The 25,441-nt window shown below is 46.8% G+C and overlaps 1 protein-coding gene across 3 annotated transcripts in view; it reads right to left on the bottom strand.

Moving 5' to 3' along the window:
* Positions 1 to 25,441, bottom strand: part of LOC140385276 (cyclin-dependent kinase 13-like) — a 113,872-nt gene that overhangs the window by 37,542 nt on the left and 50,889 nt on the right. For all 3 annotated transcript variants that reach the window (XM_072467235.1, XM_072467236.1, XM_072467237.1), the window contains exons 7-11: positions 21,494 to 21,550; positions 16,978 to 17,079; positions 16,788 to 16,865; positions 15,376 to 15,492; positions 2,450 to 2,581 (exon numbers count right to left, since the gene is read on the bottom strand). In XM_072467235.1, the coding sequence (XP_072323336.1) occupies positions 2,450 to 2,581; positions 15,376 to 15,492; positions 16,788 to 16,865; positions 16,978 to 17,079; positions 21,494 to 21,550 (486 nt within the window). The remainder of the gene's footprint in view (positions 1 to 2,449; positions 2,582 to 15,375; positions 15,493 to 16,787; positions 16,866 to 16,977; positions 17,080 to 21,493; positions 21,551 to 25,441) is intronic.

Below are 25,441 nucleotides of genomic sequence, written 5' to 3'. Positions count from 1 at the left end.
ATCCAATCTTTAGAATAGTGTCATTGATGTCACCTCAGTTCTCTATTAAATTCCATCTGCCTATTGTCTGCCCATTCTGCTAGCCTATGCCCTGCTTTAGCTGATTAATATCATCCTCATCGTTAGCCCACACCTCCAACTTTGGTATCACTTTCAAATTTGGAATTTTACATTATATTCCAATATTCAAGTAATTTAGAGATAGCAACAAAAAGTGGTCCAAGCACTGACCCTTGGAGAAGATCAGTTTACCATCCACCAATCTTAAAATTAACATTTATCATGACTCGCTATTTTCTGTCCTTAAGTCAATTATCATAGATTATCATAGAATTTACAGTGCAGAAGGAGGCCATTCGGCACATCGAGTCTGCACCGGCTCTTGGAAAGAGCACCCTACCCAAGGTCAACCATAACCCAGTAACCCCACCCAACACTAAGGGCAATTTTGGAAACTAAGGGCAATTTATCATGGCCAATCCACCTAACCTGCACATCTTTGGACTGTGGGAGGAAACCGGAGCACCCGGAGGAAACCCATGCACACACAAGGAGGATGTGCAGACTCCGCACAGACAGTGATCCAAGCCGGAATCGAACCTGGGACCCTGGAGCTGTGAAGCAATTGTGCTATCCACAATGCTACCGTGCTGCCCCTCGCTTTGGGGGTGAGATTAACATAGAATTTACAGTGCAGAAGGAGGCCATTTGGCCCATCGAGTCTGCACCGGCTCTTGGAAAGAGCACCCTACCCAAGTTCAACATCTCCGCCCTATCCCTATAACCCAGTAACCCCACCCAACACTAAGGGCAATTTTGGTCACTAAGGGCAATTTATCATGGCCAATCCACCTAACCATCCAGTTATAATCCAGTTGGACATGAACCCTCCTATTCCATAAGAATCAATTTTGTCAACCAACCTTTCATACGGCACATATCAAATGCTTTAAGATTAAGACAACATCCCCTCCATCAATCGTCTGTTACTTCATCAAAAAAATCAATTACATTACACAAGCACAATCTCTGTCTTTACAAATCAATGCTGACACTCCTTAATGAACTAAGACTTTACCAAGTACTTGGCGATTCTCCCCCCCCCCCCCTCCCCTCCCCCCCCCTCCACCCAGAGTATTATGCAAAACTTTAACCACCGCTGTTGTTAAATGAACTGGCCTGTAGCTGTTAGGACTGTCCTTACACCACGCTTTTTGAGTATGGGTGTCCAACTTGTCACTCTCCAATCCAGTTCAGTTGTATGCAAGTAAAATTGCAATTAAATCTTAGAGCAGCACTGTAGCACTGTGGCTTCACAGCGGCAGGGTCCCAGGTTCGATTCCCCGCTGGGTCACTGTCTGTGCGGAGTCTGCACGTTCTCCCAGTGTCTGCGTGGGTTTCCTCCGGGTGCTCCGGTTTCCTCCCACAGTCCAAAGACGTGCAGGTTAGGTGGATTGGCCATGATAAATTGCCCTTAGTGTCCAAAAAGGTTAGGAGGGGTTATTGGGTTATGGGGTCGGTACAGACTCGCTGGGCCGAATGGCCTCCTTCTGCACTGTATGTTCTATGTATTTATGTATTCCACTAAAAACAGTGGAAATAATTAAAATACAAAAATATTTCACTTGAGACCATTTCAAAGAAAAAAAAAACACAACAAATTGGGAAATATGAAAAACTGATCTTCTCACTGGGATTATCCACGTTCCAGTTGGAGAAATTAGAGTTAAGGTTTCTGGGCATCTTCCTGTCTGCCCCTTGACCCCGCCAAGCCCAATGATCAGTTTCCTGAATTGGGGAGCAATACCCATGCACAGCAGAGCGGTCTCTCTCTCCCCATTTCCAGGAGAAATGGTAACGCTGCAATGGAATTGCTGCAACATCACAAAGTGGGGAAAACAAACTTCGACTGGGGACACCTCGTCCAAATAAAGTTCAACAGTCAAAGGGAAGAGATTCTCACTGCTAAGCTTTCTCCCTAAATATGGACATTAATTGTCCTTCTACTTTCAAAGTACTACCACTACCATCATTCTATTACTCTGCAATCGGCAATACCTGCAGTGGAAGGCAGAGCAATCAGGGCCAACATTTACAAGCTGTGGGTAGCAGGTTAGGGGGTAAAATCTAATCAGTATGGGGAGCAGTAGCAGGCATCCCTTTGACCAAACTTTTGTCTATATCAACCATTTATCTGCTTGACAGTTAAACCAAATCTACAGCTATTATAAGTGAAGCACACTGCGTGATCCACTTAGTGAAAATCAGAAACAGTCATCTGTTCTAAGTTGTAGTTTAAGTTAGGGTGAATGGAACTTATCATCTGGCACTGCTCAATACAGTATTAGTGTAAAATAGTATAATGGTAAACGGCAAACTATCTATTTCCCATCTTAACAATTCTTAACTAAGACCATTAATGTGGTCAGCAGTTTGAAGGCCGACTTACTCAGGTGGAGGCATTTTTGTCGGATCCACTTCTCTCAGGAAATCTGACTGAAGAGCATGTTCAGCAGTGCAGCGTTTGATAGGATCCAAAGCTAACATGTGATCAAAGAGATCCAGAGCAGTTGATGGAATACTGGAAGAAAAAACAATTTTCAACTGAAAAACTAACTAAACCTCAGAAACTTCACAAGTCACAGACACACTAAACTCATAACTATATACATTTTATTGAATTCAGTTAAATAAAACACTGAAGATGCCCTCTTCCACAACTTATGACAGCACTGAAAATTTTAAAAGATGGTAGAAATCTTGGACTCCGAGGCAACTGAAATGGGTTTCAAACTCTGATTTAAAAATGAACCTTAATAACAGAGTAACGGATCACTAAAGCAACATTTATGCAGTCATACTAGGGTTGAAGGCAGGATAAAGAAAGCACATGGGATCCAGGGTGACGTGGGAAGTTGGATCCAAGGTTGGCTTAGTGATAGGAGACACAGGGTATTGGTAGAAGGCTGTTCGTGTGACTGGAGGCACCCGGTGTCCAGTAGCGTACCCAGGGGTCAGTGCAGGTCACACGACGAGGGAGTATTCAATGAATAGCTGGTCAGGAGGAAGCTCAGAGGAACAGAGGATTTTGAGATGCTTGTCCACAGATCCTAGGCGGCAGGACAGGTTAATAGGGTAGTTAAGAAGGCATACGGGACACTTGACTTTATCAGTCGTTCCATAGATTATAAGAGAAGGGAGGTGTTGGAGCTGTACAGGACTTTGGTGAGGCCACAGCTGGGGTGCTACGTGCAGTCCTGGATGCCTCACTATAGGAAGAATGTGACTGCACTAGAGAGGGTGCAGAGGAGATTCATCAGGATGTTGTCTGGGATGCAGCATGTTAGCTATGAAGAGAGGCTGGATAAGCTTGGGTTATTTTCTCTGGAGCAGAGAAGGCCGAGAGAGGACCTGATTGAGATGTATAAGATTATGAGGAACAGGAACAGGATGGATAGAAAGCAGCTATTCCTCTTAGTTGAAAGATCAATAACAAGGGGGCATAATTCAAAGGTGACAGGCAGGTGGTTTGGAGGGGATTTGAGGAAAATGTTTTTCACCCAGAGGGTGGTAGGAATCTGGAATGCACTGCCTTGGGAGAGTAGTTAAGGCAAGAAACCTCACAATCTTTAAAAGTACTTGAAATGTCATAACATTCAATGCTATGGACTCATTGCTGGGAAGTGGAATTAGTGAAGATTAGAGTGTACGTACAGATTTGATGGACCAAAGGGCCTCTTCTGTATTGCCACACGATCACATTCTCTCGGTGGATAAGAATGCTAAAGGAGCTCAAAAGGCAACAGCAGATGGTACTGCAAGAGTCCAATGACACTGGTTCAAGTGAATACTTTTGTCTTCTTGATTATTTGTGAATATACATGAACATGGAAAGGCAGCAGCCCCGAGGATGTCGGAAGTCCAGTGGCAGCCATGAACTGATCGGTCGCCCACAAAGTGGCTCCCGCTTGGAGCTTAGGTTTTGGCTCTTTCTACCCGGTTAATGGGCTATTAGTGGGAAACAGGCAGGTTATAATACCAGGCTTAAATCAAATAAAGCCCTCACTCAAGAGTTGGAGACCCTCATGGCGCAGCGAAGTGTGGCAGAACGTGCCTCTTCGTCGTCCCCCTCTCCAATGCCGATGGAGCAGTTAATAGAGTTTATTACTGGAGAATTTAAGAAGCAGCGGCAGAAAATGTAGGAGGACCTTACCAGGGCGATTGAGGCAGCAGTAGTTCCTCTTTGCATGCTTTTGAGAGGGTGGAGAAGCGAATGGAGTTGCAGCGCATGCCAATTCGGGAGGTGGAAGCATTCGGTCACGGAAGCAGTGTGGGGGAGCGGGCTGCAGCAGGCAGCCAGGGAGGATGATTAGGCTTGAGGGGGAGGCAGGGTATCGGGGGGTGGGTTGGTTTCCTTTGTTTGGGCGAAGGGTGTATTTTGGAGGTGGCTGGTTGGACGGAGCATTCGAAAGGGAGGGCAGTATGCGGGGGCGCAGGGTTCTTTGTGGATCCGGGAGGGCGGTATGTGATGGTGAGTGAGCTTTTGGCAGGGGCATCGGTAGTCTTAGTAACATTTAATTGCATGCATTTAATTGGGATGACACGGAATTTATTATGATGTTGGCGGCCATCCCGGATCTTGACTCACAACTGGGGGTATTCATGGAATAGATGGAGGAGGTGTGGTGGATCCGTGGAGGTTTAGGCATCTGGGAGAGAGGGAGCTTTCCTTCTTCTCCCACGTGCAATGAGTATACCTCCCGAATAAGACATTTTCATGGTGGAGAAATCGATACTCCTGGGGACTGTGGGGGCGGAATATAGTGCGATAGCGATATCGGACCACACTCAACATTATGTGGACGTGAGGTTAGAAATAGGCCGAGCCCATTGGCTCCCCGTGGAGGTTAAGATTCGGCGCTCTGGACGTCCGGTGGCGTGGGTGAGCAGGGCGGCCGCAGCAACAAGAGCTCCCGCCGGTGGCCGCGATTCGCGGCGATTTCGAGGAAATCCCCGAGTCTTCACGCACCCCCCCCGACTATCGTCGGTCTTTGGGGCCGTCACGAGCAGCCAGCAGGGCCGGTTTAAAAACCGGCGAAGAACCCCACGCGGGTGTCGGGCGGCAGGGGCTGAGGCGTGGGGCCCGGCGCGGCGTCATGGTCAGAGCAGCGGGGGCGAAGCTACGAGGAGGCCGAGGCGGCAGGCCCGAGGCCAGGGCACCATGTAGGGAGGGTACTCCACGTCGGATGGCTCCCACCTAGGAGGAAGAAAGAAGGCTGAAGCCTGGTCCCAGGGGAGCTCTGGGTGAATGCAGAGAAGAAAGAAGGTTTAATGAAGTTTGGTAAAAGTTTTTTTTTTCTCTGCCCTTTTTTTTCAATAAAAGAATAAGTCAGATTGATGAAGGACAGGAGGGTGAAGGGGGAGAGAGAAAAGAAAGAAGATAAAAAACAATAAGCCGCTAAAGGATGCGAAGAGCAGCGTCGAAGGAGGAAACGCGGGTTCGCCGCTGAAGGAGAAGACGTGCAAAAGTGTTGACAGGATGGCGGAAGCCGAATTGCAAGGCGGGGCCGCACTACTTACGGTGGAGAATGACCGAGGTGATGGCGGTGGAGCTGGAAAAACAGTTTGTGAGGCACATGGAGGCCTTGAGGAAGGAAACTGCGGTCGTGTTGAAGTCATTGGTGGAGGAGGCAATCGGCCCGATGAGGGTGGAGGTGGCAAAAGCAACGGCCGAGTGAGAGAGCAGGGCGAGAAGATGAAGTAGGTGGAGGAGGCCGTGTCACGACACAGCGACCAGGTCACCTCGATGGGGGACGAGCTGCAGAGGGTGGTGGAGGTTAACAGAGGACTCCGAGCAAAGCTGGAAGACTTGGAAAACCGCTCAAGGCGGCACAATTTGAGAATTGTGGGCTTGCCCGAAGGGACAGAGGGCCCAAGGCCAATGCAATACTTCGCTAAGAAGTTGGCGGAGCTGATGGGAGAGGGTGAGAGCCCCACCCTGTACGAGCTAGACCGAGCTCATCGGTCATTAAGGCCGAAGCCCAAAGTGAACGAGCCGCCAAGGGCTGTAATTACCTGCTTCCATAAGTTTTGCATGAAGGAGAAGGTATTAAGCTGGGCCAAGCAGAAGTGTGAGGTGCTGTGGGATGGTACTGCGGTTCAGATCTACCAGGACTTGACGGTGGAGTTGGCAAAAAGACGAGCGGCGTTTGGGCGAGTGAAGGCGGGTTTGCACAAGAAGGGGGTGCGATTTGGTGTGGGGACCCGGCGAAGTTGAGAGTAACATATAACGCCAAAGACTTTTATTTTGAGACAGCGGAGACGGCTGAGGTGTTCGTGAGGGCAGAAGGCTTGGGACAGACGTGAAGAGCGGAACTGGAAGAGAGACTGTGGACTGTGTTTGAGCAGATGGAAAATGTATAAATGTTACAACTTTCTTTTTACTGATTTGTATTGAAATTTACTTCCCTTTGCGTTGTTACAGAGTTCAAGTTAATGGCTTTCTGTGTTGCGACGGTTAAATGTTATGTTAGTGAATTGTAGGAGTTGGATTGTTGGGTATGTTTTGGTGTTTCTTTCTCTGGGACTGTGTGGAAGAGGGCGAGAGGTCTTGGCGGGGGGAGCCACCTGCGCTAGCTAACTAAAGTCAGTTAGTGAACAGGGGTGAGGTGAGAGGAGGGCTGCAGACGTTGGAGCCTGGCTAGCAGGCTTCAATGGACCTACAAGGCGAGCGATTGGGGGGGGGGGATGCTTGCACATCTTAAAAGTTTGAAAGCCGATGTAGCAATGCTGCAGGAGACTCACTTGAGGGTGAAGGACCAGGTGAGACTTAAAAAGGGCTGGGTTAGCCAAGTGTTTCACTCCGGATTTGATGGAAGGGATCGAGGGGTAGCGGTGTGAACGGGACTGGAACTTGGTGCAGGAGCCAAGGTTGGACAGATCACGGCCGCGCTCGCTGATCCCATCAGGGGGGGCGAAGGCGCTGGCTGGGCTAATGGTGGAAATGGGAGGGGAGGACCTCGGGAATATCACAGCTGTACTGCGAGAGGACACCTCAGAGGGCAGTGAGGCTATATGGGTAGAGATCAGGAATAAGAAGGGTGCAGTCACAATGTTGGGGGTATACTACAGGCCTCCCAACAGCCAGCGGGAGATAGAGGAGCAGATAGGTAGACAGATTTTGGAAAAGAGTAAAAACAACAGGGTTGTGGTGATGGGAGACTTCAACTTCCCCAATATTGACTGGGACTCACTTAGTGCCAGGGGCTTAGACGGGGCAGAGTTTGTAAGGAGCATCCAGGAGGGCTTCTTAAAACAATATGTAAACAGTCCAACTAGGGAAGGGGCGGTACTGGACCTGGTATTGGGGAATGAGCCCGGCCAGGTGGTAGATGTTTCAGTAGGGGAGCATTTCGGTAACAGTGACCACAATTCAGTAAGCTTTAAAGTACTGGTGGACAAGGATAAGAGTGGTCCGAGGATGAATGTGCTAAATTGGGGGAAGGCTAATTATAACAATATTAGGCGGGAACTGAAGAACATAGATTGGGGGCGGATGTTTGAGGGCAAATCAACATCTGACATGTGGGAGGCTTTCAAGTGTCAGTTGAAAGGAATACAGGACCGGCATGTTCCTGTGAGGAAGAAAGATAAATACGGCAATTTTCGGGAACCTTGGATGACGAGTGATATTGTAGGCCTCGTCAAAAAGAAAAAGGAGGCATTTGTCAGGGCTAAAAGGCTGGGAACAGACGAAGCCTGTGTGGCATATAAGGAAAGTAGGAAGGAACTTAAGCAAGGAGTCAGGAGGGCTAGAAGGGGTCACGAAAAGTCATTGGCAAATAGGGTTAAGGAAAATCCCAAGGCTTTTTACACGTACATAAAAAGCAAGAGGGTAGCCAGGGAAAGGGTTGGCCCACTGAAGGATAGGCAAGGGAATCTATGTGTGGAGCCAGAGGAAATGGGTGAGGTACTAAATGAATACTTTGCATCAGTATTCACCAAAGAGAAGGAATTGGTAGATGTTGAGTCTGGAGAAGGGGGTGTAGATAGCCTGGGTCACATTGTGATCCAAAAAGATGGTGTTGGGTGTCTTAAAAAATATTAAGGTAGATAAGTCCCCAGGGCCTGATGGGATCTACCCCAGAATACTGAAGGAGGCTGGAGAGGAAATTGCTGAGGCCTTGACAGAAATCTTTGGATCCTCGCTGTCTTCAGGGGATGTCCCAGAGGACTGGAGAATAGCCAATGTTGTTCCTCTGTTTAAGAAGGGTAGCAAGGATAATCCCGGGAACTACAGGCCGGTGAGCCTTACTTCAGTGGTAGGGAAATTACTGGAGAGAATTCTTAGAGACAGGATCTACTCCCATTTGGAAGCAAATGGACGTATTAGTGAGAGGCAGCACGGTTTTGTGAAGGGGAGGTCGTGTCTCACTAACTTGATAGAGTTTTTCGAGGAGGTCACTAAGATGATTGATGCAGGTAGGGCAGTAGATGTTGTCTATATGGACTTCAGTAAGGTCTTTGACAAGGTCCCTCATGGTAGACTAGTACAAAAGGTGAAGTCACACGGGATCAGGGGTGAACTGGCAAGGTGGATACAGAACTGGCTAGGCCATAGAAGGCAGAGGGTAGCAATGGAGGGATGCTTTTCTAATTGGAGGGCTGTGACCAGTGGTGTTCCACAGGGATCAGTGCTGGGACCTTTGCTCTTTGTAGTATATATAAATGATTTGGAGGAAAATGTAACTGGTCTGATTAGTAAGTTTGCAGATGACACAAAGGTTGGTGGAATTGCGGATAGCGATGAGGACTGTCTGAGGATACAGAAGGATTTAGATTGTCTGGAGACTTGGGCGGAGAGATGGCAGATGGAGTTTAATCCGGACAAATGTGAGGTAATGCATTTTGGAAGGTCTAATGCAGGTAGGGAATATACAGTGAATGGTAGAACCCTCAAGAGTATTGAAAGTCAAAGAGATCTAGTACAGGTCCACAGGTCATTGAAAGGGGCAACACAGATGGAGAAGGTAGTCAAGAAGGCATACGGCATGCTTGCCTTCATTGGCCGGGGCACTGAGTATAAGAATTGGCAAGTCATGTTGCAGCTGTATAGAACCTTAGTTAGGCCACACTTGGAGTATAGTGTTCAATTCTGGTCGCCACACTACCAGAAGGATGTGGAGGCTTTAGAGAGGGTGCAGAAGAGATTTACCAGAATGTTGCCTGGTATGGAGGGCATAAGCTATGAGGAGCGATTGAATAAACTCGGTTTGTTCTCACTGGAACGAAGGAGGTTGAGGGGAGACCTGATAGAGGTCTACAAAATTATGAGGGGCATAGACAGAGTGGATAGTCAGAGGCTTTTCCCCAGGGTAGAGGGGTCAATTACTAGGGGGCATAGGTTTAAGGTGAGAGGGGCAAGGTTTAGAGTAGATGTACGAGGCAAGTTTTTTACGCAGAGGGTAGTGGGTACCTGGAACTCGCTACCGGAGGAGGTAGTGGAAGCAGGGACGATAGGGACATTTAAGGGGCATCTTGACAAATATATGAATAGGATGGGAATAGAAGGATACGGACCCAGGAAGTGTAGAAGATTGTAGTTTAGTCAGGCAGTATGGTCGGCGCTAGCTTGGAGGGCCGAAGGGCCTGTTCCTGTGCTGTACATTTCTTTGTTCTTTTGTTCTTTTGACCCTTGGAGGTTCCTGCACCCAAGGGAACGGGAGTACTCGTTTTTCTCAGCGGTCCATAAGGTATACTCGGGGATCGACCTTTTTGGGGTGGGGAAGGCTTTGCTGGCTGGAGTCAAGGGGTCGGAATGCTCTGCAATTGCAGTGTCAGATCACGCTCCACATTGGGTGGATGTGGTGCTGGAGAAGGGGGTAACGCAGAGACGGGGGTGGAAACTGGATGTGGGGCTTTTGGGGAACAAAGTGTTCTGTGAGAAAATAGAAAAGGTAATTACGGAATATGTAGGTTTCAATTGTACGGGTGAGGTGTCGAAGGCAGTCATCTGGGAGGCTCTAAAGGCGGTGGTGAGGGATGAGGTAATTTTGTTTACGGCCAGGGTGGACAAAGAGGAGAGGTTGGAGCGGCAGAGGGTAATAGATGAGATGTTGGAGGTAGATAGGAGATATGCAGAGGATGGGGACCCGGTGAAGCTGGAAAAGAGGAAGGAACTACAGGCGAGCTTCGACCGACTGTCCACCAGGAAGGCGATACGCCAACTGAGACGAGCAAGGGGTGCAGTTTATGAACATGTTGATACGGCAGGTATGTTAGCAGGTCAGTTCCGGAGGGAGGCAGCGGCAAGGGAAATTCTTCAGGTGAGGGATAGGGCAGGGAAGTTGATGGTGGCTCCAGTGCTGATTAACAAGGTTTTTGAGGAGTTTTATGAGAGGTTGTACAAGTCAGAGCCACCCGGGGGAGACCGTGAGATGCAGGAATTTCTAGATGGATTGGAGGACCCGAGGCCAAGGGATGGGGACAGGACTATATTAGAAGGAGCAATAGTGGAGCAGGAGATAAAGGTTGCGATTGGGAGGATGCAGTCGGGGAAGGTGGCAGGGCCAGATGGGTTTCCGGTGGAATATTATAAAAAATTCAAGGACAGATTGGCACGCCTGATGGTGGGGATGTTTGAGGAGGCGATAGGGAAGGGGGTGTTGGCGCAAACCTTGGGGCAGGCATCGATTTCACTGTTGCTAAAAAAAGATAAGGATCCGACGGAGTGTGGGTCGTATCGGCCCATATCACTTCTGAATGTGGACGCAAAAGTGTTGGCGAAGGTACTGGCGGGTAGGCTGGAGGAGTACCTCCCGAAGGTGATAGGGGAGGATCAGACGGGGTTCATGAAAGGGAAGAGGCTGTTTTCGAACATTAAGAGGGTTTTGAACGTTGTTATGGCACCGGTGGAAGGGAAGGAAACAGAGGTAGTTGTGGCATTGGACGCCGAGAAGGCATTTGATCGGGTAAAATGGGGGTACCTGATGGCAGTGCTGGAGCGGTTTGGGATCGGACCAAGGTTTGTGAACTGGATAAAGCTATTATATAAGGAGCCGAAGGCGAGTGCCCGCACAAATAATATCAGTTCGAGATACTTTTCTCTCCACCGTGGGATGAGACAGGGATGTCCTATGTCCCCCGCTGCTGTTTGCACTTGTGATTGAGCCGTTGGCCATCGCATTGAGAAATTCGGGAGCATGGTAAGGAATAGTGCGGGGGGGGGGGGGGGGGGGGGGGGGGGGGGGAGGAGAAGAGAGCATAGGGTGTCCTTATATGCCGACGACTTGCTGCTGTATGTGTCGGAACCAAATGCGTCGATAGGAGGAATATTGGAGCCACTGCGGGTATTTGGGTCTTTCTCGGGGTACAAGCTGAACCTGGACAAGAGTGAGTATTTATGGTGCCTCGGCCGGGGGTGAGGGCAGGGGTGGGGGGGCTGCCATTCCGTAGGGCAGGGACTCATTTTAGGTATCTGGGGGTGCAGGTTGCCCGGGAGTGGGAGAGGCTTCGCAGGTACAACATCACTAGTTTGGTGGGGAGAGTGAAAGCTGATCTGGCAAGGTGGGATAGCCTGCCTCTGTCACTGGCGGGTCGGGTACAGGCGGTTAAAATGAATGTGTTGCCATGATTCCTGTTTATTTTTCAATGCCTACCGATTATCCTGCCAGTCTTTTTTCAGGGAGATTGAGGGAAGGATTGCCTCATTCATATGGGGAGGGAAGGTGGCCAGAGTGAGAAAGGTGCTGCTACAGAGGGGAAGGCAGGCAGGGGGTTTGTGTCTCCCAAACCTGTTGTACTACTACTGGGCGGCGAATGTGGAGAAGGTGCGGAGCTGGGTCAGAGGTGTTGATTCTCAGTGGGTCAGAATGGAGGAGAGTTTGTGCAGGGGGTCGGGCTGAAGGCACTAGCAACAAAGGCGCTCCCGATAGTGCCGGTGAAATATTCAGGGAGTCCGGTAATAACAGCTTCATTGAAAATCTGGAGGCAGTTTCGCCAACACTTCGGGTTGGGGAAAGGTCAAGGGAAAAGCCGATTCGGGGGAACCACAGATTTGAGCCAGGGAGGTGGGATGGAAGCTTTCGGAAGTGGGAAGAGAGGGGGGATTAAGACGCTAAAAGATTTGTTTCTTCGGGGTCGGTTTGCAGGATTGAGGGAGCTGGAAGCGAAGTATGGGCTAGAGCAGGGAGAAGTGTTTAGGTACATGCAGGTTCGGGATTTTGCCAGGCAGGAGATACAGAGCTTCCCAGAAGAACCGGCCTCCACATTGCTGGAGGTGTTGACGACAAGGGGACTGGAGAAGGGGGCAGTGTCAGTGGTGTACAGAGCTATTTTGGAAGAGGATAAGACACCACTGGAAGGGGATCACAGCAAAGTGGGAGGAAGAGCTGGGAGAGGTTATAGAGGAGGGGGTCTGGTGTGAGGTGCTCTGGAGAGTGAATGCCTCCACCTCATGTGCGAGGTTGGGGCTGATACAGCTGAAGGTGGTATATAGAGCGCACCTCACGACGGCGCGGATGAGCCGATTTTGTTGAAGGAGTAGAGGATGTGTGTGCGTGCCCAGTGCACTGGAGTGGCGGGGGGACCTGTTGGAATACTTGACCCTTGAGAAGGTCAAGTTCAAACTGAGGGGAATCTCAGAGGGGTTCTACAAGTCATGGGCACTATTTATTATGCACTTTCAAGAACTGGATAACATCGAACATTAGTTTTTGGGGGGGGGGGGGGGGAGAAGAGAGAGAGAGAGAGAGAGAGAGAGAGAGAGAGAGAGAGAGAGAGAGAGAGAGAGAGAGAGAGAGAGAGAGAGAGAGAGAGGGGGGCTGTGTAGATTAAGGGTGACTATGGGTAATCCCTGATTCCTTTTTGTCATTTGTTTATGTGAACATGGGGGCTGATGTTTGGGGGTTGGTGGGCGGATGGGATCGTTGTTATTGTTAATGGGATTGACATATCTTGCTGATTATTGTTTATTGTTGATGGGTGTAAATGCGGGAGAAAATGTGAAAAAGGAGATTAAAAATATTTTTAAAAAAAGATTCAGCGCTTCTGGCAGACAAGAAGTTTTGCGAGAAGGTAGCCTCAGCCATAGAGAGCTATGTGGAGTTTTCCCAGAATGGGAAGGTTTCGCCCTTCACATTTTGGGAAGCTCTGAAGGCGGTGATTAGAGGGGAGATAATTTCATACAAGGTCCACAGTGATAAGTTTGGGAGGGCAGAGGTTGGTCAATGCCATTTTGGAAATGGACCAGCAGTACTTAGCAGCCCAAACAAAAGAGCTGTTAGCGGAGAGAATGAGGCTGAAGATGGAGGTTGATTTAGTATCAGTAGGGAAGACAATGAACCAGCTGCAACACTCACGGGGTGTATTCTACAAGTATGGGGAGAAGGCCATCATCTGTTAGCTCACCAGTTGAGGCGACAGGCGGCTACATGAGAGATAGCACAAGTTAGGGGGGAGGGCTCGTGATGGTTCCGGATAAAATCAACGGAGCATTTTTGAGGCATTTTATCGGGGGCTGTGTAGGTCCGAGCTCCTGGTGGAAGATTCAGAGATAGAGCGATTCTTAGATGGGCTGGACTTTCCAGTCGTGTAGGGGACAGGGATTGGAGATGCCATTGAGACTGCAGGAGATATGGAGTGCATTGGCTCTATGCAGTCGGAGATGGCACCAGGACCAGCTTTCCAGTGGAATTCTATAAGCAATTTGCAGCATCGCTGGCATCACATCTATTGGGGGTGTATGATGATTCTTTGTCACGAGGGAATTACTGGCCATGCTGGCCCATTTCCCTGACCCCAAAGAAGGATAAGGATCCAGTGGAATGTGTGTTATATAGGCCCATTTTCTTGTTGCTGGCGAAGCGGCTGGAGGGGTGTTTTACAGAGTTGGTCTCAGAGGATCTGATTGGCGTTGTTGCCAACCAACATTAGACAGTTTTTGAACGTGGTCATGACCACATCTAGTGGAAGGTGCCAGAAGTAATTATTTCTATGGACGCAGAGAGTGCTTTCGGTCGGGTGGAATGTAGGTACCTTTTTGAAGTCATGGGACTGTTCGGGTTTGGGCCAATGTTTATCTCTGGATGAGTTTGTTATGTACTGTCCCCACGGCGAGTGTTAGGGTGAAGACGGTGAGCTCAGGCTACTTCGGCTGCACAGGAGCACGAGACGGGGATGCCTGTTGTCCCGGTTCCTGTTTGCACTAGCTATCGAACCCCTGGCTTAGGTCATGGATGGAATAGAGAGGCACTGAAAAAGGGGGGGGTTAAAGAGAGCATAGGGTGTCCCTTTATGGGGACTATTTGTTGCTGTATGTTTCGGATCCTCTTTCATGAATGGGGATGATAATGGGGTGGTTAAGGAAATTTGGATCCTTCTCAGGGTATACTTAGCATGTCCAAGAGCGAGGTTGTCCCGTAAGCTCCCTGGGTAGGTGCGCAGACTTGGGAACCTTGCCATTCAAAGTTGCCCAAACGAGATTCAGCTATCTTGGTATTCATGTGACTCATAAGTGGGCCATGATGCACAAATTGAACTTGGCCAAACTGGTGGAAGGGATGAGGAGAGACCTGGAGAAGAGGGATGCTCTCCCGCTTTTCTTGGCAGGCAGAGTACAGACGATAAAAATGAACATTCTCCCAAGGTTCCTGTTCGTGTTCCAGTCTCGCCCGATTTTCTTCCCCAAAGCGTTTTTTGTGAGAATGGATAAGTTATGTTTGGCTTTTGGCAGGCAAGACACCCAGGATCCTGAGAGCCTTCCTGCAGAGGGGTTTCGAATTGGTCTTGTTGCCAATCTGTGAAAAGATATGCACCGGCAGGGATAGACACAATCTACAATGAATGAATGAATGAAAATCGCTGTCAGGGAGGGAGGGGGTCAAGAGGATCAGGGATCCGATTGTGGAGGGTAGGTTCGGGGAGTTGAAGGAGAGATACCAGCTTCTGAGGGGGAGCAAATTTAGGTATATGCAGGTGTGGGAGTAGATCTCAAAGTTTGTTCTCTCAACTGCTGGGTCATACGCTGATGGATAGATTGTCATCATGCGAAGAGCTGGGGGAAGGGAGTTTCTTGGATATATATGGGTGGCTGCAGGAGATGGGGACGGCCCCATTAGAAGTGTATGCAGGTGTGGGAGTAGATCTCAAAGTTTGTTCTCTCAACTGCTGGGTCATACGCTGATGGATGGATTGTCATCATGCGAAGAGCTGGGGGAAGGGAGTTTCTTGGATATATATGGGTGGCTGCAGGAGATGGGGAAGGCCCCATTAGAAGAGTATATTAGGGATCATTTAGGAAGACAGGAATGTACAAGACTGGAAAAGACCAATCCAACAATCTCCCAAGTTCTACAATTTGAGTTCAATAGTACTTACAAAGAATATTCTTCTCTTAATCTCCTGCGATACTGCTTCTTTGGTTTCATGGTATGGAAATAAGGTAATTTAATCACATCGGGCCACACTGCTGGACATGGGCTACCACAGATGCGGCTATTGAAAAAATATAAAACAAGGTGAAAGATCACAACTCCTTTTCAGTACATAGTATGTTTTTACCCAGCAAGTTCCCTCCTTTGGCTTATCTAAAGTTAACATTTGCATTTCAATGCTAAGTACAACATCGCTGCCTCCCCCAGCCCCTCCCAAAAAAGCTGACAAGCAGAACCTTTTCCATTTTGTCTCCCTAAGATAGATTATAATTACAGCATGTCTGGGAAGATCAAATTATGGTGCCTGTCACTTGGTGCATGAGACCACTGAAGAAACAGACTGTGAACCACAATGTCTACAAGTTCAAGTGCACTATATGGGCAACTAATAATGTCATTCCTTGAAGGAGAAGCTAGGTTGTTCTCTCAGCATGTTGCTTTGAAATGGCTGCTGAACAAATCATTATTTGTCATGTGCTTATTTACTTGGCAATATTGCTGAGGGACTGCATCTGCCTCCACTACTTGAATCCTCCTCCCCAGAGAGAACATGTCGAGGTCCCAGTAGGAGGAGCTCCAAAGAAAGTGGTACAGATGGGAATTCTATTCCAACCGGAACCACCCACCCCCTACCATGTGTATGGTTCATTTAGAACTATTTTCTTAGCCACTAATTTAGTAGGCCTCTGCATTTCCTATAGGAGGATATCCACAATTTGTATTGAGCAGTAATCAAGCATTTCGCCTGATGCAGATTGAAATGGTAGTTAATGGCGCTAGTTAGTTGTCATAAGGTAAGAAAGACTTGCAGAATTACATGGTGCCATTGATGTTACATAACTTACGGATTCCAGGAAGTGAATGGCATTGACTGATATCCTAGCACCAACTCGACCCTGAAATGGTGCTGGGATGAATTCATCTTCTAACTGCCTGTAGCTAGAGTTCTCGGGTTTACCGTGTTGTGTTATCTTGTTCTGAATAATGTTGGAAATATGTGCAACCTATACCTACAGGTTAATTTTATGAACCATATGCTAATCCGATAAATTACTGTATTATATAGGTGACAATTACATCTTGGGTATAAGCATGTGTAATTGTAATGATCTCCTGAACACTACAGTATTTGAAAAGCTTTTGGCAATTTTGAAGACTGATCCAAATATAAAGAACACATTTGGCAGGACGTTTTCATATGCACCTTTAGATTCTGATGTAATGATGTATTACTAAGTTAACACAAAACGGCAGCTGAGGAATTTTAATACGCCATGTGACGCAACAAAAAACTTGATCAGGATGTGGACATCAAGATTGAATTTTAAGGGACAAGTAAATAATAAGAGCACCTACCTGATCAATTCCAATTGGGCAAGCTCTTGATTTGCTTGAAAGATGGGTTTTTTAGTAAAAAGCTCACCCAGAATACATCTGTATGAAATAAAATATGAATTTTAAGTGCCTACATGCTCAACTATTTATAAGTCGACAGAACACTTCTCTGTATGAATTTTCTGACAGCTAGCACATATGAATAACTTACCCACAACTCCATACATCTATGGCTGGCGTATAACGTTCCTCCCCAAGCAAGAGTTCAGGTGGCCGATACCAGAGAGTAATAACCTTATTGGTATATGGCCGGCTAAAATAACAAATGGGAGAACAGTTACATTTGCGCCACATAAGTGCAAGGCAATGACAGTCTCTTGCAAGAGAGGATCTAACCATCGCCCCTTGACATTCAATGACATTACCTTCGCTGAATCCCCCACAATCAACATCCTGGGGGGTTACCATTGATCAGAAACTCACTTGGACTAGCGATGTTAACAGGGTAGCTACAGAGCAGGTGAAAGGCTAGGAAATCCTATGGCAAATAACTCACCTCCTGATCCCCCAAAGCCTGTCCACCATCTATAAGTCAGGAGTGTAATAGAATACTCTCCACTTGCCTGGATTAGTGCAGCTCCAACAACACTCAACAATCTCAACCCCATCCAGGACAAAGAAACCCGTTTGATTGCTCCCTCTTCCACAAAAATTTAAATCCGCCACCATCTACGAACAGTGGCAGCCATGTGTACCACCTACAAGATGCACTGCAGTAACTCACCAAGATTCCTGAGACTGTACTTTCCAAACCCACGATCACTACCATCTAGAAGGGCAAGAACCCCACCACCTGGAGGTTCCCCTCCAAATCACTCACCACCCGGACTTGGAAAAATATTGCCGCTCTTTCACTGATGCTAGGGCAGCATCCTGGAACTCCCTAAAGGCACAGTGGGTGTACCTACACCTCAAGGACTGCAGCGGTTCAAGAAGGCAACTCACCACTACCTTCTGAAGGGCAACTAGGGATGGGCAGTAAATGCTGGCCTAACCAACGACACCAACATCCCGTAAATTAATTTTTAAAAACAATTTTTAAAAACAGAAAATTAAGACTCAGTGCCGCAAAAATCTAAGGAACTTTGAGTGAAGCAAAACAAATAAAGGGTTACAAGGGCAAAGAGAAACACACCCGATCGATGACATAAAATGGATTTTCTTTCAACATCTATCAACACAAGTATAACCTGAAGATTCACAATTTATCAGGACTTCTCACGACAGCAATAAAATATACCCAAATTTGCTTCTTCCTGTATTTCTGAAACAATTGTGGTCTTTGTGAATCTTGGTTGCATCAATTTTCATCTGGTGTCCCACTGGTTCTCTCCAGAGCCCATGATTTTCCACTGCTAAAATTACCTCTAATAAAGTTGTTTCTTTTTTTCTGTCTCCATAAATTTTAACTATATAAACATTCAAATCCATTGAAAACCTTATTATCCAACATCTGGAGAAGATATTTTACTACACACGCCTTAGCAGGATGCAAGAATCCTCCCGTCCAATACATAATTCACCTCGTGCATGTCTAGCCTCCACTGCTATTGCTCTTTTCACATCCAGTGTCATTTTTATTTGTACCAACACTATAAACAGTATTCACAATTTTTTCTTTTTAGTTCTATCTAAATTCCAAATATAGTGCCCCATGTAGTCTCCACCTTGCACCATCTCCAGTGTTTATGTGAAGACGGGTTCCACCACCTCCTGTGCTAAATCATACTTTCTCAGGGACTGCAGACTTTAAAACTCAACAACGGCATTATGTAATCACCACTTCTTGACATGCCTCGTCATTCCTTTCAACCGTGGTCGTATCCTACACTCAAGACCGTAGCACTTCACCTTGACTTCTCAAATAGAAAACCACTCTTAATTTTTTCTCTTGCAAAAGCTACACAAGTTAGGGTTTGTAAATACTGAAAATTACACTCTGAATTTAAGAGTACTGCTGTGGATGAAAATAATGGGCAATTAACTGGTACAACAGCATATCCATTTTGTTCAGCATTATAACAGTAAATTATTAGATATGGTGAATATTTACAATTGCAAGACAAGAAAAAGTATGGGTAAGCACATTATTACTAATAGCACCCAAACAAGATGAACAACTCTGGGGTGCATTTATACTGTAGGTTTAATGAAATTACTTTGGAAAGAAGCAGAGGATACTATGGGCCAATTAGCCTAATGTCTGTCATTGGGAAAATGTTAGATCCATTATTAAGGAGGTAATGACAGGACATTTAGAAAATTATAACACAATCAGGCAGGTCAACATGGTTTTGTGGAAGTGAAATCATGTGTTTGATTAGTTTATTAGAGTCCTTTGAGGAAGTAACAAGCAAGGGGAATAAAATGGGACTTCTAGATGTGATGTATATGGATTTCCAAAAGGCATTTAATAAAGTGTCACATCAAAGGTTACTACAAAAAATAAGAGGTGTAGGGGGTAACATATTAGAATGGATAGAGGATTAGTTAGATAACAGGAAATGGAGAGTAGGAGATAAATGGGTGATTTTTGGGTTGGGAAGCTGCAACTAATAGAATGCCACAGGGATCAGTGTTGAGGCCTCAAATATTTATAAATTAAAACAATGATTTGGATGAAGCGACTGAATCCATGGGAGCTAAATTTGCTGATGACAATAGGTAGGAAAGTAAGTTACCAAGAGGACGTAGAGTGTCTACAGAGGAATCTACATAAATTAAGTGAATGGGCAAAAATTTGGAAATTGGAGTATAATGTGGGAAAATGTGGACTCGCCCACGTTGGCAGGAAGAATAAAAAATCAATACATTATTTAAATAGAGAGATTGCAGAACTCTTAAAGTACACAGGATCTGGGTGTCCTGGTCCATGAATCACAAAACGTTGGCATGCAGATGCAGCATGTTATTCGGACGGTGAATGGAATGTTGGTTTTTACTGTAAGGGGAATAGAGTACAAAAGAAAGGAAACGTTGCTGCAGCTGCACAGGACCTAAGCTAGACCACATCTGGAGTACAGTTTCGTCCCGTTACTTAAAAAAGGATATAATTAAATTAAAAACAAGTTCACTCAACCGATTCCTGGGACAACGGGATTATTTTATGAGGAAAGGTTGAGCAGGTTGGGCCTATCCCTACTGGGGTTTAGAAGAATGAGAGATGATCTCATCCCGAGGGAACCCGACAGGGTGGATGCTGACAGGATATTTAGCCTTGCAGAGAAGTCTAAAACTAGGGACACAGCTTAAAAATTAGGGGTCACCTATTTACGACTGAGATCAGAGAATCTTTCTCTCTCAGGAGAATCTGTGGAATTCCCTTCCCTAGGGAGCAATGGAGTTAGGTCACTGAATAAATCCAAGGCTGAGTTTGATTTTTGATATTAGGGAGTCGAGGTTTATGGAAGCAGGCAGGAAAGTGGAGTTGAGGCCACAATCAGATCAGCAGTGATCTCATTGAATGGTGTAGACTCGAGGTCTACCCTTGCTCATAATTTTTATGCTCCCTTATTGGCAGTATCTCAATCTTTAGTGAAAACCAATACAAAGTATTGATTTTGCACCTCAATCATACCTAAGATTTCCCTTTTTGCCCCTCCCAATCAGCCCTCTATCCTTTGACAACCCTTTTACTATTTACATGTTAAAAGACTTTGTGGTTTCCTTTGTCAGCTAATAATCTATTCTCATATTCTTTTTCCCATCAATTTCCTTTTTCAGATTTTCCAGAATGTATTGTCTACATTCACCTTGGTTCTCTAGTTTGTGAATTGTATCTTCATCATAAGCCTGCTTTTCCATTTTAAACGCGATACCTTTAGTTATGTAGAGTTTTAGCTTTGGATACCATTTGTTTTCCCCTCTTGGCAATGTATCTATTCACTATCTAAACCACCTCCCCACTGAAAGTCGTCCTACATTAAATTACTGCTTTGTCTAATAATCTTTGCTCCAATACACCTCACATTTCTAACTCGAGATTCCCTCTTCCCCAGTTAAGTATTTTTACACGTGATTGTTTCCGGAAATCTTTACTGCAATATGTGGACTTCTGAACGCGAGAATGTTAACATTCCACATTTTTGCAAACTATAAAGGAAATATGCCAGCTTGCATCGACAATCACACCTTTAAAAAGCAGTGAACTCACATCTGTTGAGACAAACTTCAAAGCAAATAGAATGCAGTTGATATTCGAAAAGCAAGATTTGCAGTGTTGATGGCACATTTGACAAGTTCCTCATCTACAAAATTGGTGATAATTTTCTTTATAAATTGCATTTTGAAGACAATCTATGGTGTAACATGCTCAAGCGGGTCGAATGGCCTACTCTTGCTCCTAATTTTTATGTATATAATGTGAAAACATTGACAAATAATACCTAAAGTTCACTGCATTACAGTGATGAATTTAAAGGAGATAAATTTTCCTGTATTAATGCTTTATTAATGATTGTACCTTTCAACTGACCAAAATTCTTTGAAACTGGAGTGAATCATTAGGTACGGTATCAAGGAATATGAAATAAAAGTTCGCAATTGCAATTGGGATTCAGATCAACTATAATCTAAACAACTGGTGAAACGGGCTTGAAGGACCTAACTTCAGATGGTTCAGCATTTTAAAGCCAATATAAAATGTTACACTTTATATTGCCACGTACCTTTCCTCTGAATTGTACAGGCGAGCCAGTCCAAAATCAGCAAGCTTTATCTGCCCCCTGGCGGCAAAGAAAATTACATTCAATTAAAATGCTCTTAAACCTCAGCTTTTAATCAACATTTATTTTGGTGATTTGAACACTGCATTTGGTACTAGTATCAATATTTTAAACACACCAACAAAGCACTACAATTTTTTTAAATGGGCAAATTAGTTAACATTTTATAACCTTAAATACAATAAACTTTACAACACATCAAATTAGAGAAAACTCTAAAAATTGTTATTCTAGACACTGTTAAGAGTTTATGATTTGACGTCTCCTGAAATGAGAATGAGATATATAATTTTTTTTTTAAATTAATAGATAAATTCAACAGATCTGGAGATATAAAGGCCTTTAATTGCATTTCCAGCACCATGTAGGGGAGCCCTGCGCGTTGGTGCAAATGACAAGGCTGCAGGATTTAGAACCATCTTCAACCTCATCCTGAGGTCCCTAGAATCACTGATGCCAGTCTTCAGACAATCTACATGATATTAAGAAACTAATGGCACTAGATATAGCAACGGCTATGGACCCTGACAACATCCTAACTGTAGTACTGAAGGCTTGCGCTCCCGAACTAGCCATGCCCCTAATCAAGCTGTTCCAATACAGCTGCAACACTGGGACTGGCATCTAACTGATAATGTGGAAAATTGCAGTTATTCTGTCCACAAACAAACAGAATAAATTTGATTTGGCCAATTACCAATCATCAATATACTCTTGACCATCAGCAAAGTTAGGGAAGGAGTCACCGACAATGCTATCAAGCTGCATTTAGTCGGCAATAACCTACTCACCATGACTTCTGCCAGAGGCACTCAGCTCCAGATCCCATTACAGCCTTGGTCCAGCTGGTTTGTGACGCAGAGTGAGGCCAGCAGCGCAGGCTCAAATCCCATATCTGCTGAGGTTATTCTTTTTTTTTTTTTTTAATAAATATTTTTATTGAAGCATTTGCAAAATTTTTATAACAATAACAAACAAAACAATGACATAAACATCAACATGGTATTTCATAGAATTTTTTTTATTTCATAGAATTTACAGTGCAGAAGGAGGCCATTCGGCCCATCCAGTCTGCACCAGCTCTTGGAAAGAGCACCCTACCGAAGGTCCACACCTTATCCCCATAACCCAGTAACCCCACCCAACACTAAGGGCAATTTTGGACACTAAGGGCAATTTATCATGGCCAATCCACCTAACCTGCACATCTTTGGACTGTGGGAGGAAACCGGAGCACCCCGAGGAAACCCACGCACACACGGGGAGGATGTGCAGACTCCACACAGACAAGTGACCCAAGCCGGAATTGAACCTGGGACCCTGGAGCTGTGAAGCAATTGTGCTATCCACAATGCTACCGTGCTGCCCTCTAGACATTTCTCACCCAACCCCTTCTGTACATCCCGTAACCATATTGCACCTACCCGCCCCCCCCTCCTTCAGAATGCTGCTTCTGCTGACATTTTAATTTTCCCCGAGAAAGTCAACGAATGGCTGCCATCTCCGATAGAATCCCAGTAAGCACTGACCCCCTCAAGGCAAACTTTATTTTCTCCAGCTTGAGAAACCCAGCCATGTCCCTGACCCAAGTCTCCACACTCGGGGCTTCGAGTCCCTCCACATTAAAAGGATCCATCTCCGGGCTACTAGGGAGGCAAAGGCCAGAACGTTGGCCTCTTTCACTCCCTGAACTCCCGGGTCTACTGACACTCCAACGATAGCTATCTCTGGACTCGGCACCACCCGCGTACCTAGCACCTTGGACATTGGCCTTGGCAAACCCCTGCCAGAATCCACCAAGCTTCGGGTATGCCCAAAACATATGGACATGGTTTGCTGAGCTTCCCGCACATCTATCGTCCACCCCGAAAAACTTGCTCATCCTCGCCGCCGTCATGTGTGCCCGGTGTACCATCTTAAACTGTATTAGACTGAGCCTGGCACATGATGAGGAGGAATCAACCCTGCTTAGGAGAACTCCCCACCTTGCTCCTCCTCCCACTTGCCCTTCAGTTCCTCCACCGGGGCCTCCTCCGCCTCCAACAACTCCCGATAGATATCTGACACTTTCCCCTCCCCCACCCAGGTACCGGACACTACTCCGTCCTGTATCCCCCGTGGCGGGATCAGTGGGAAAGCCAACACCCGTTTCCTCAGAAAGTCCCGGACTTGTAAATATCTGAAACCATTCCCCGGTGGCAGCTTGAACTTGTCCTCCAGCGCCTTCAGACTGGGAAAGCTCCCGTCTATGAAAAGATCTCCCATCCGTCGAATTCCTGCTCTCTGCCAACTTCAGAACCCGCTATCTATGCTGCCCGTCGCGAACCTGTGGTTATTGCAAATTGGGGTGCAGACTGACGCACCCTCCACCTTCTTATACCTCCTCCATTGCCCCCAGATCTTCAGTGCCACCACCACCGCCGGGCTAGTGGAGTAACGGGCCAGCGTGAACGACAGAGTTACCGTTACCAGTGCTCCCAAACTGGCGCCTTTGCATGACGCCACCTCCATCCGCTCCCATGCCGACCCCTCCCCCATTACCCACTTCCTAATCATCGCTATATTCGCCGCCCAGTAGTAGTTGCAGAAGTTTGGCAGCGCCAACCCACCCTCCCCCCGACTGCACTCCAACAACATTTTCTTCACCCGCGGGGTCTTATTCGCCTATACAAAGCCCAAAATAATCTTGTTTACCCGCTTGAAAAAGGCCTTAGGGATCAAGATGGAGGGGCACTGGGGAAGACAAACAAAAATCTGGAGAGCACCGTCATTTTCACGGTCTGCACCCTCCCCGCCTGCGATAGCGGGAGCATATCCCATCTTTTAAAGCCCTCTTCCATTTGCTCCACCAGCCGGGTTAGGTTGAGCCTGAGTAATGCCTCCCATTACCGAGCCACCTGTATTCCCAGGTAGCGAAAGCTCCTCTCTACCATCCTGAGTGGCAGTTCCTGCAGTCTCCGCTCCTGCCCCCTTGCCTGGATCACGAACAACTCACTTTTTCCCATGTTCAATTTGTACCCAGAGAACCTGCCAAATTCCCCCAAGATCTGCATAACTTCCCCCATCCCCTCCACCGGGTCCGAGATGTACAAGAGCAGATCGTCCGCGTACAACAAAACCCGGTGCTCCAATCCACCCCGAACCAGCCCCCGCCACTTCCTTGATGTTCTCAGCGCCATGGCCAGCGGCTTATAGCCAGAGCGAACAGCAACAGGGAGAGGGGGCACCCCTGCCTCATCCTTCGGTGTAGCTTAAAGTACCCCGACCTCAGCCGGTCCGTGCACACACTCGCTACCGGCGCCTGGTAGAGTCGATGAAGCCCTCACCAAACCCAAACCTTCCCAGCGTCTCCCAGATACTCCCACTTCACCCGATCAAAAGCCTTCTCCGCGTCCATCGCAACCACCACCTCCTCTCCTTCTGAGGGCATCATATTTACATTCAAAAGCCTCCGAACGTTAGCATTGAGCTGTCTACCCTAAACGAATTCGGTTTGGTCCTCCCGTATCACCCCCTGGACACAGTCTTCTACCCTAGTGGCCAAAACCTTAGCCAGCAGCTTGGCATCTACATTCAAAAGCGAGGTTGGCCTATATGACCCACATTGCTCCGGGTCTTTTTCTCATTTAAGGGTGAGCAAAATAGAGGCCTGCGACATCGTTGGGGGGAGGATTCCCCTCTCTTTAGCCTCATTAAAAGTACTCATCAGCAGCGGGCACAACACCTCTGAGAACTTCTTATAGAATTTTACCGGGTAACCGTCCGGCCCCGGAGCCTTGCCCGACTGCATGCCCTCCAGTCCTTTAACAATTTCCTCTGCTTCAATCGGGGTCCCCAGCCCCTCGACCAGGTCCTCCTCCACCCTCGGAAACCTCAACTGATCCAGGAACT

Source organism: Scyliorhinus torazame, chromosome 11, assembly GCF_047496885.1.
Source record: "Scyliorhinus torazame isolate Kashiwa2021f chromosome 11, sScyTor2.1, whole genome shotgun sequence".
NCBI classification, from domain to species: Eukaryota; Metazoa; Chordata; class Chondrichthyes; order Carcharhiniformes; family Scyliorhinidae; genus Scyliorhinus; species Scyliorhinus torazame.
The sequence above is the reverse complement of the archived record's forward strand: the minus strand, read 5'-3'. Positions and strand labels throughout refer to the sequence as shown.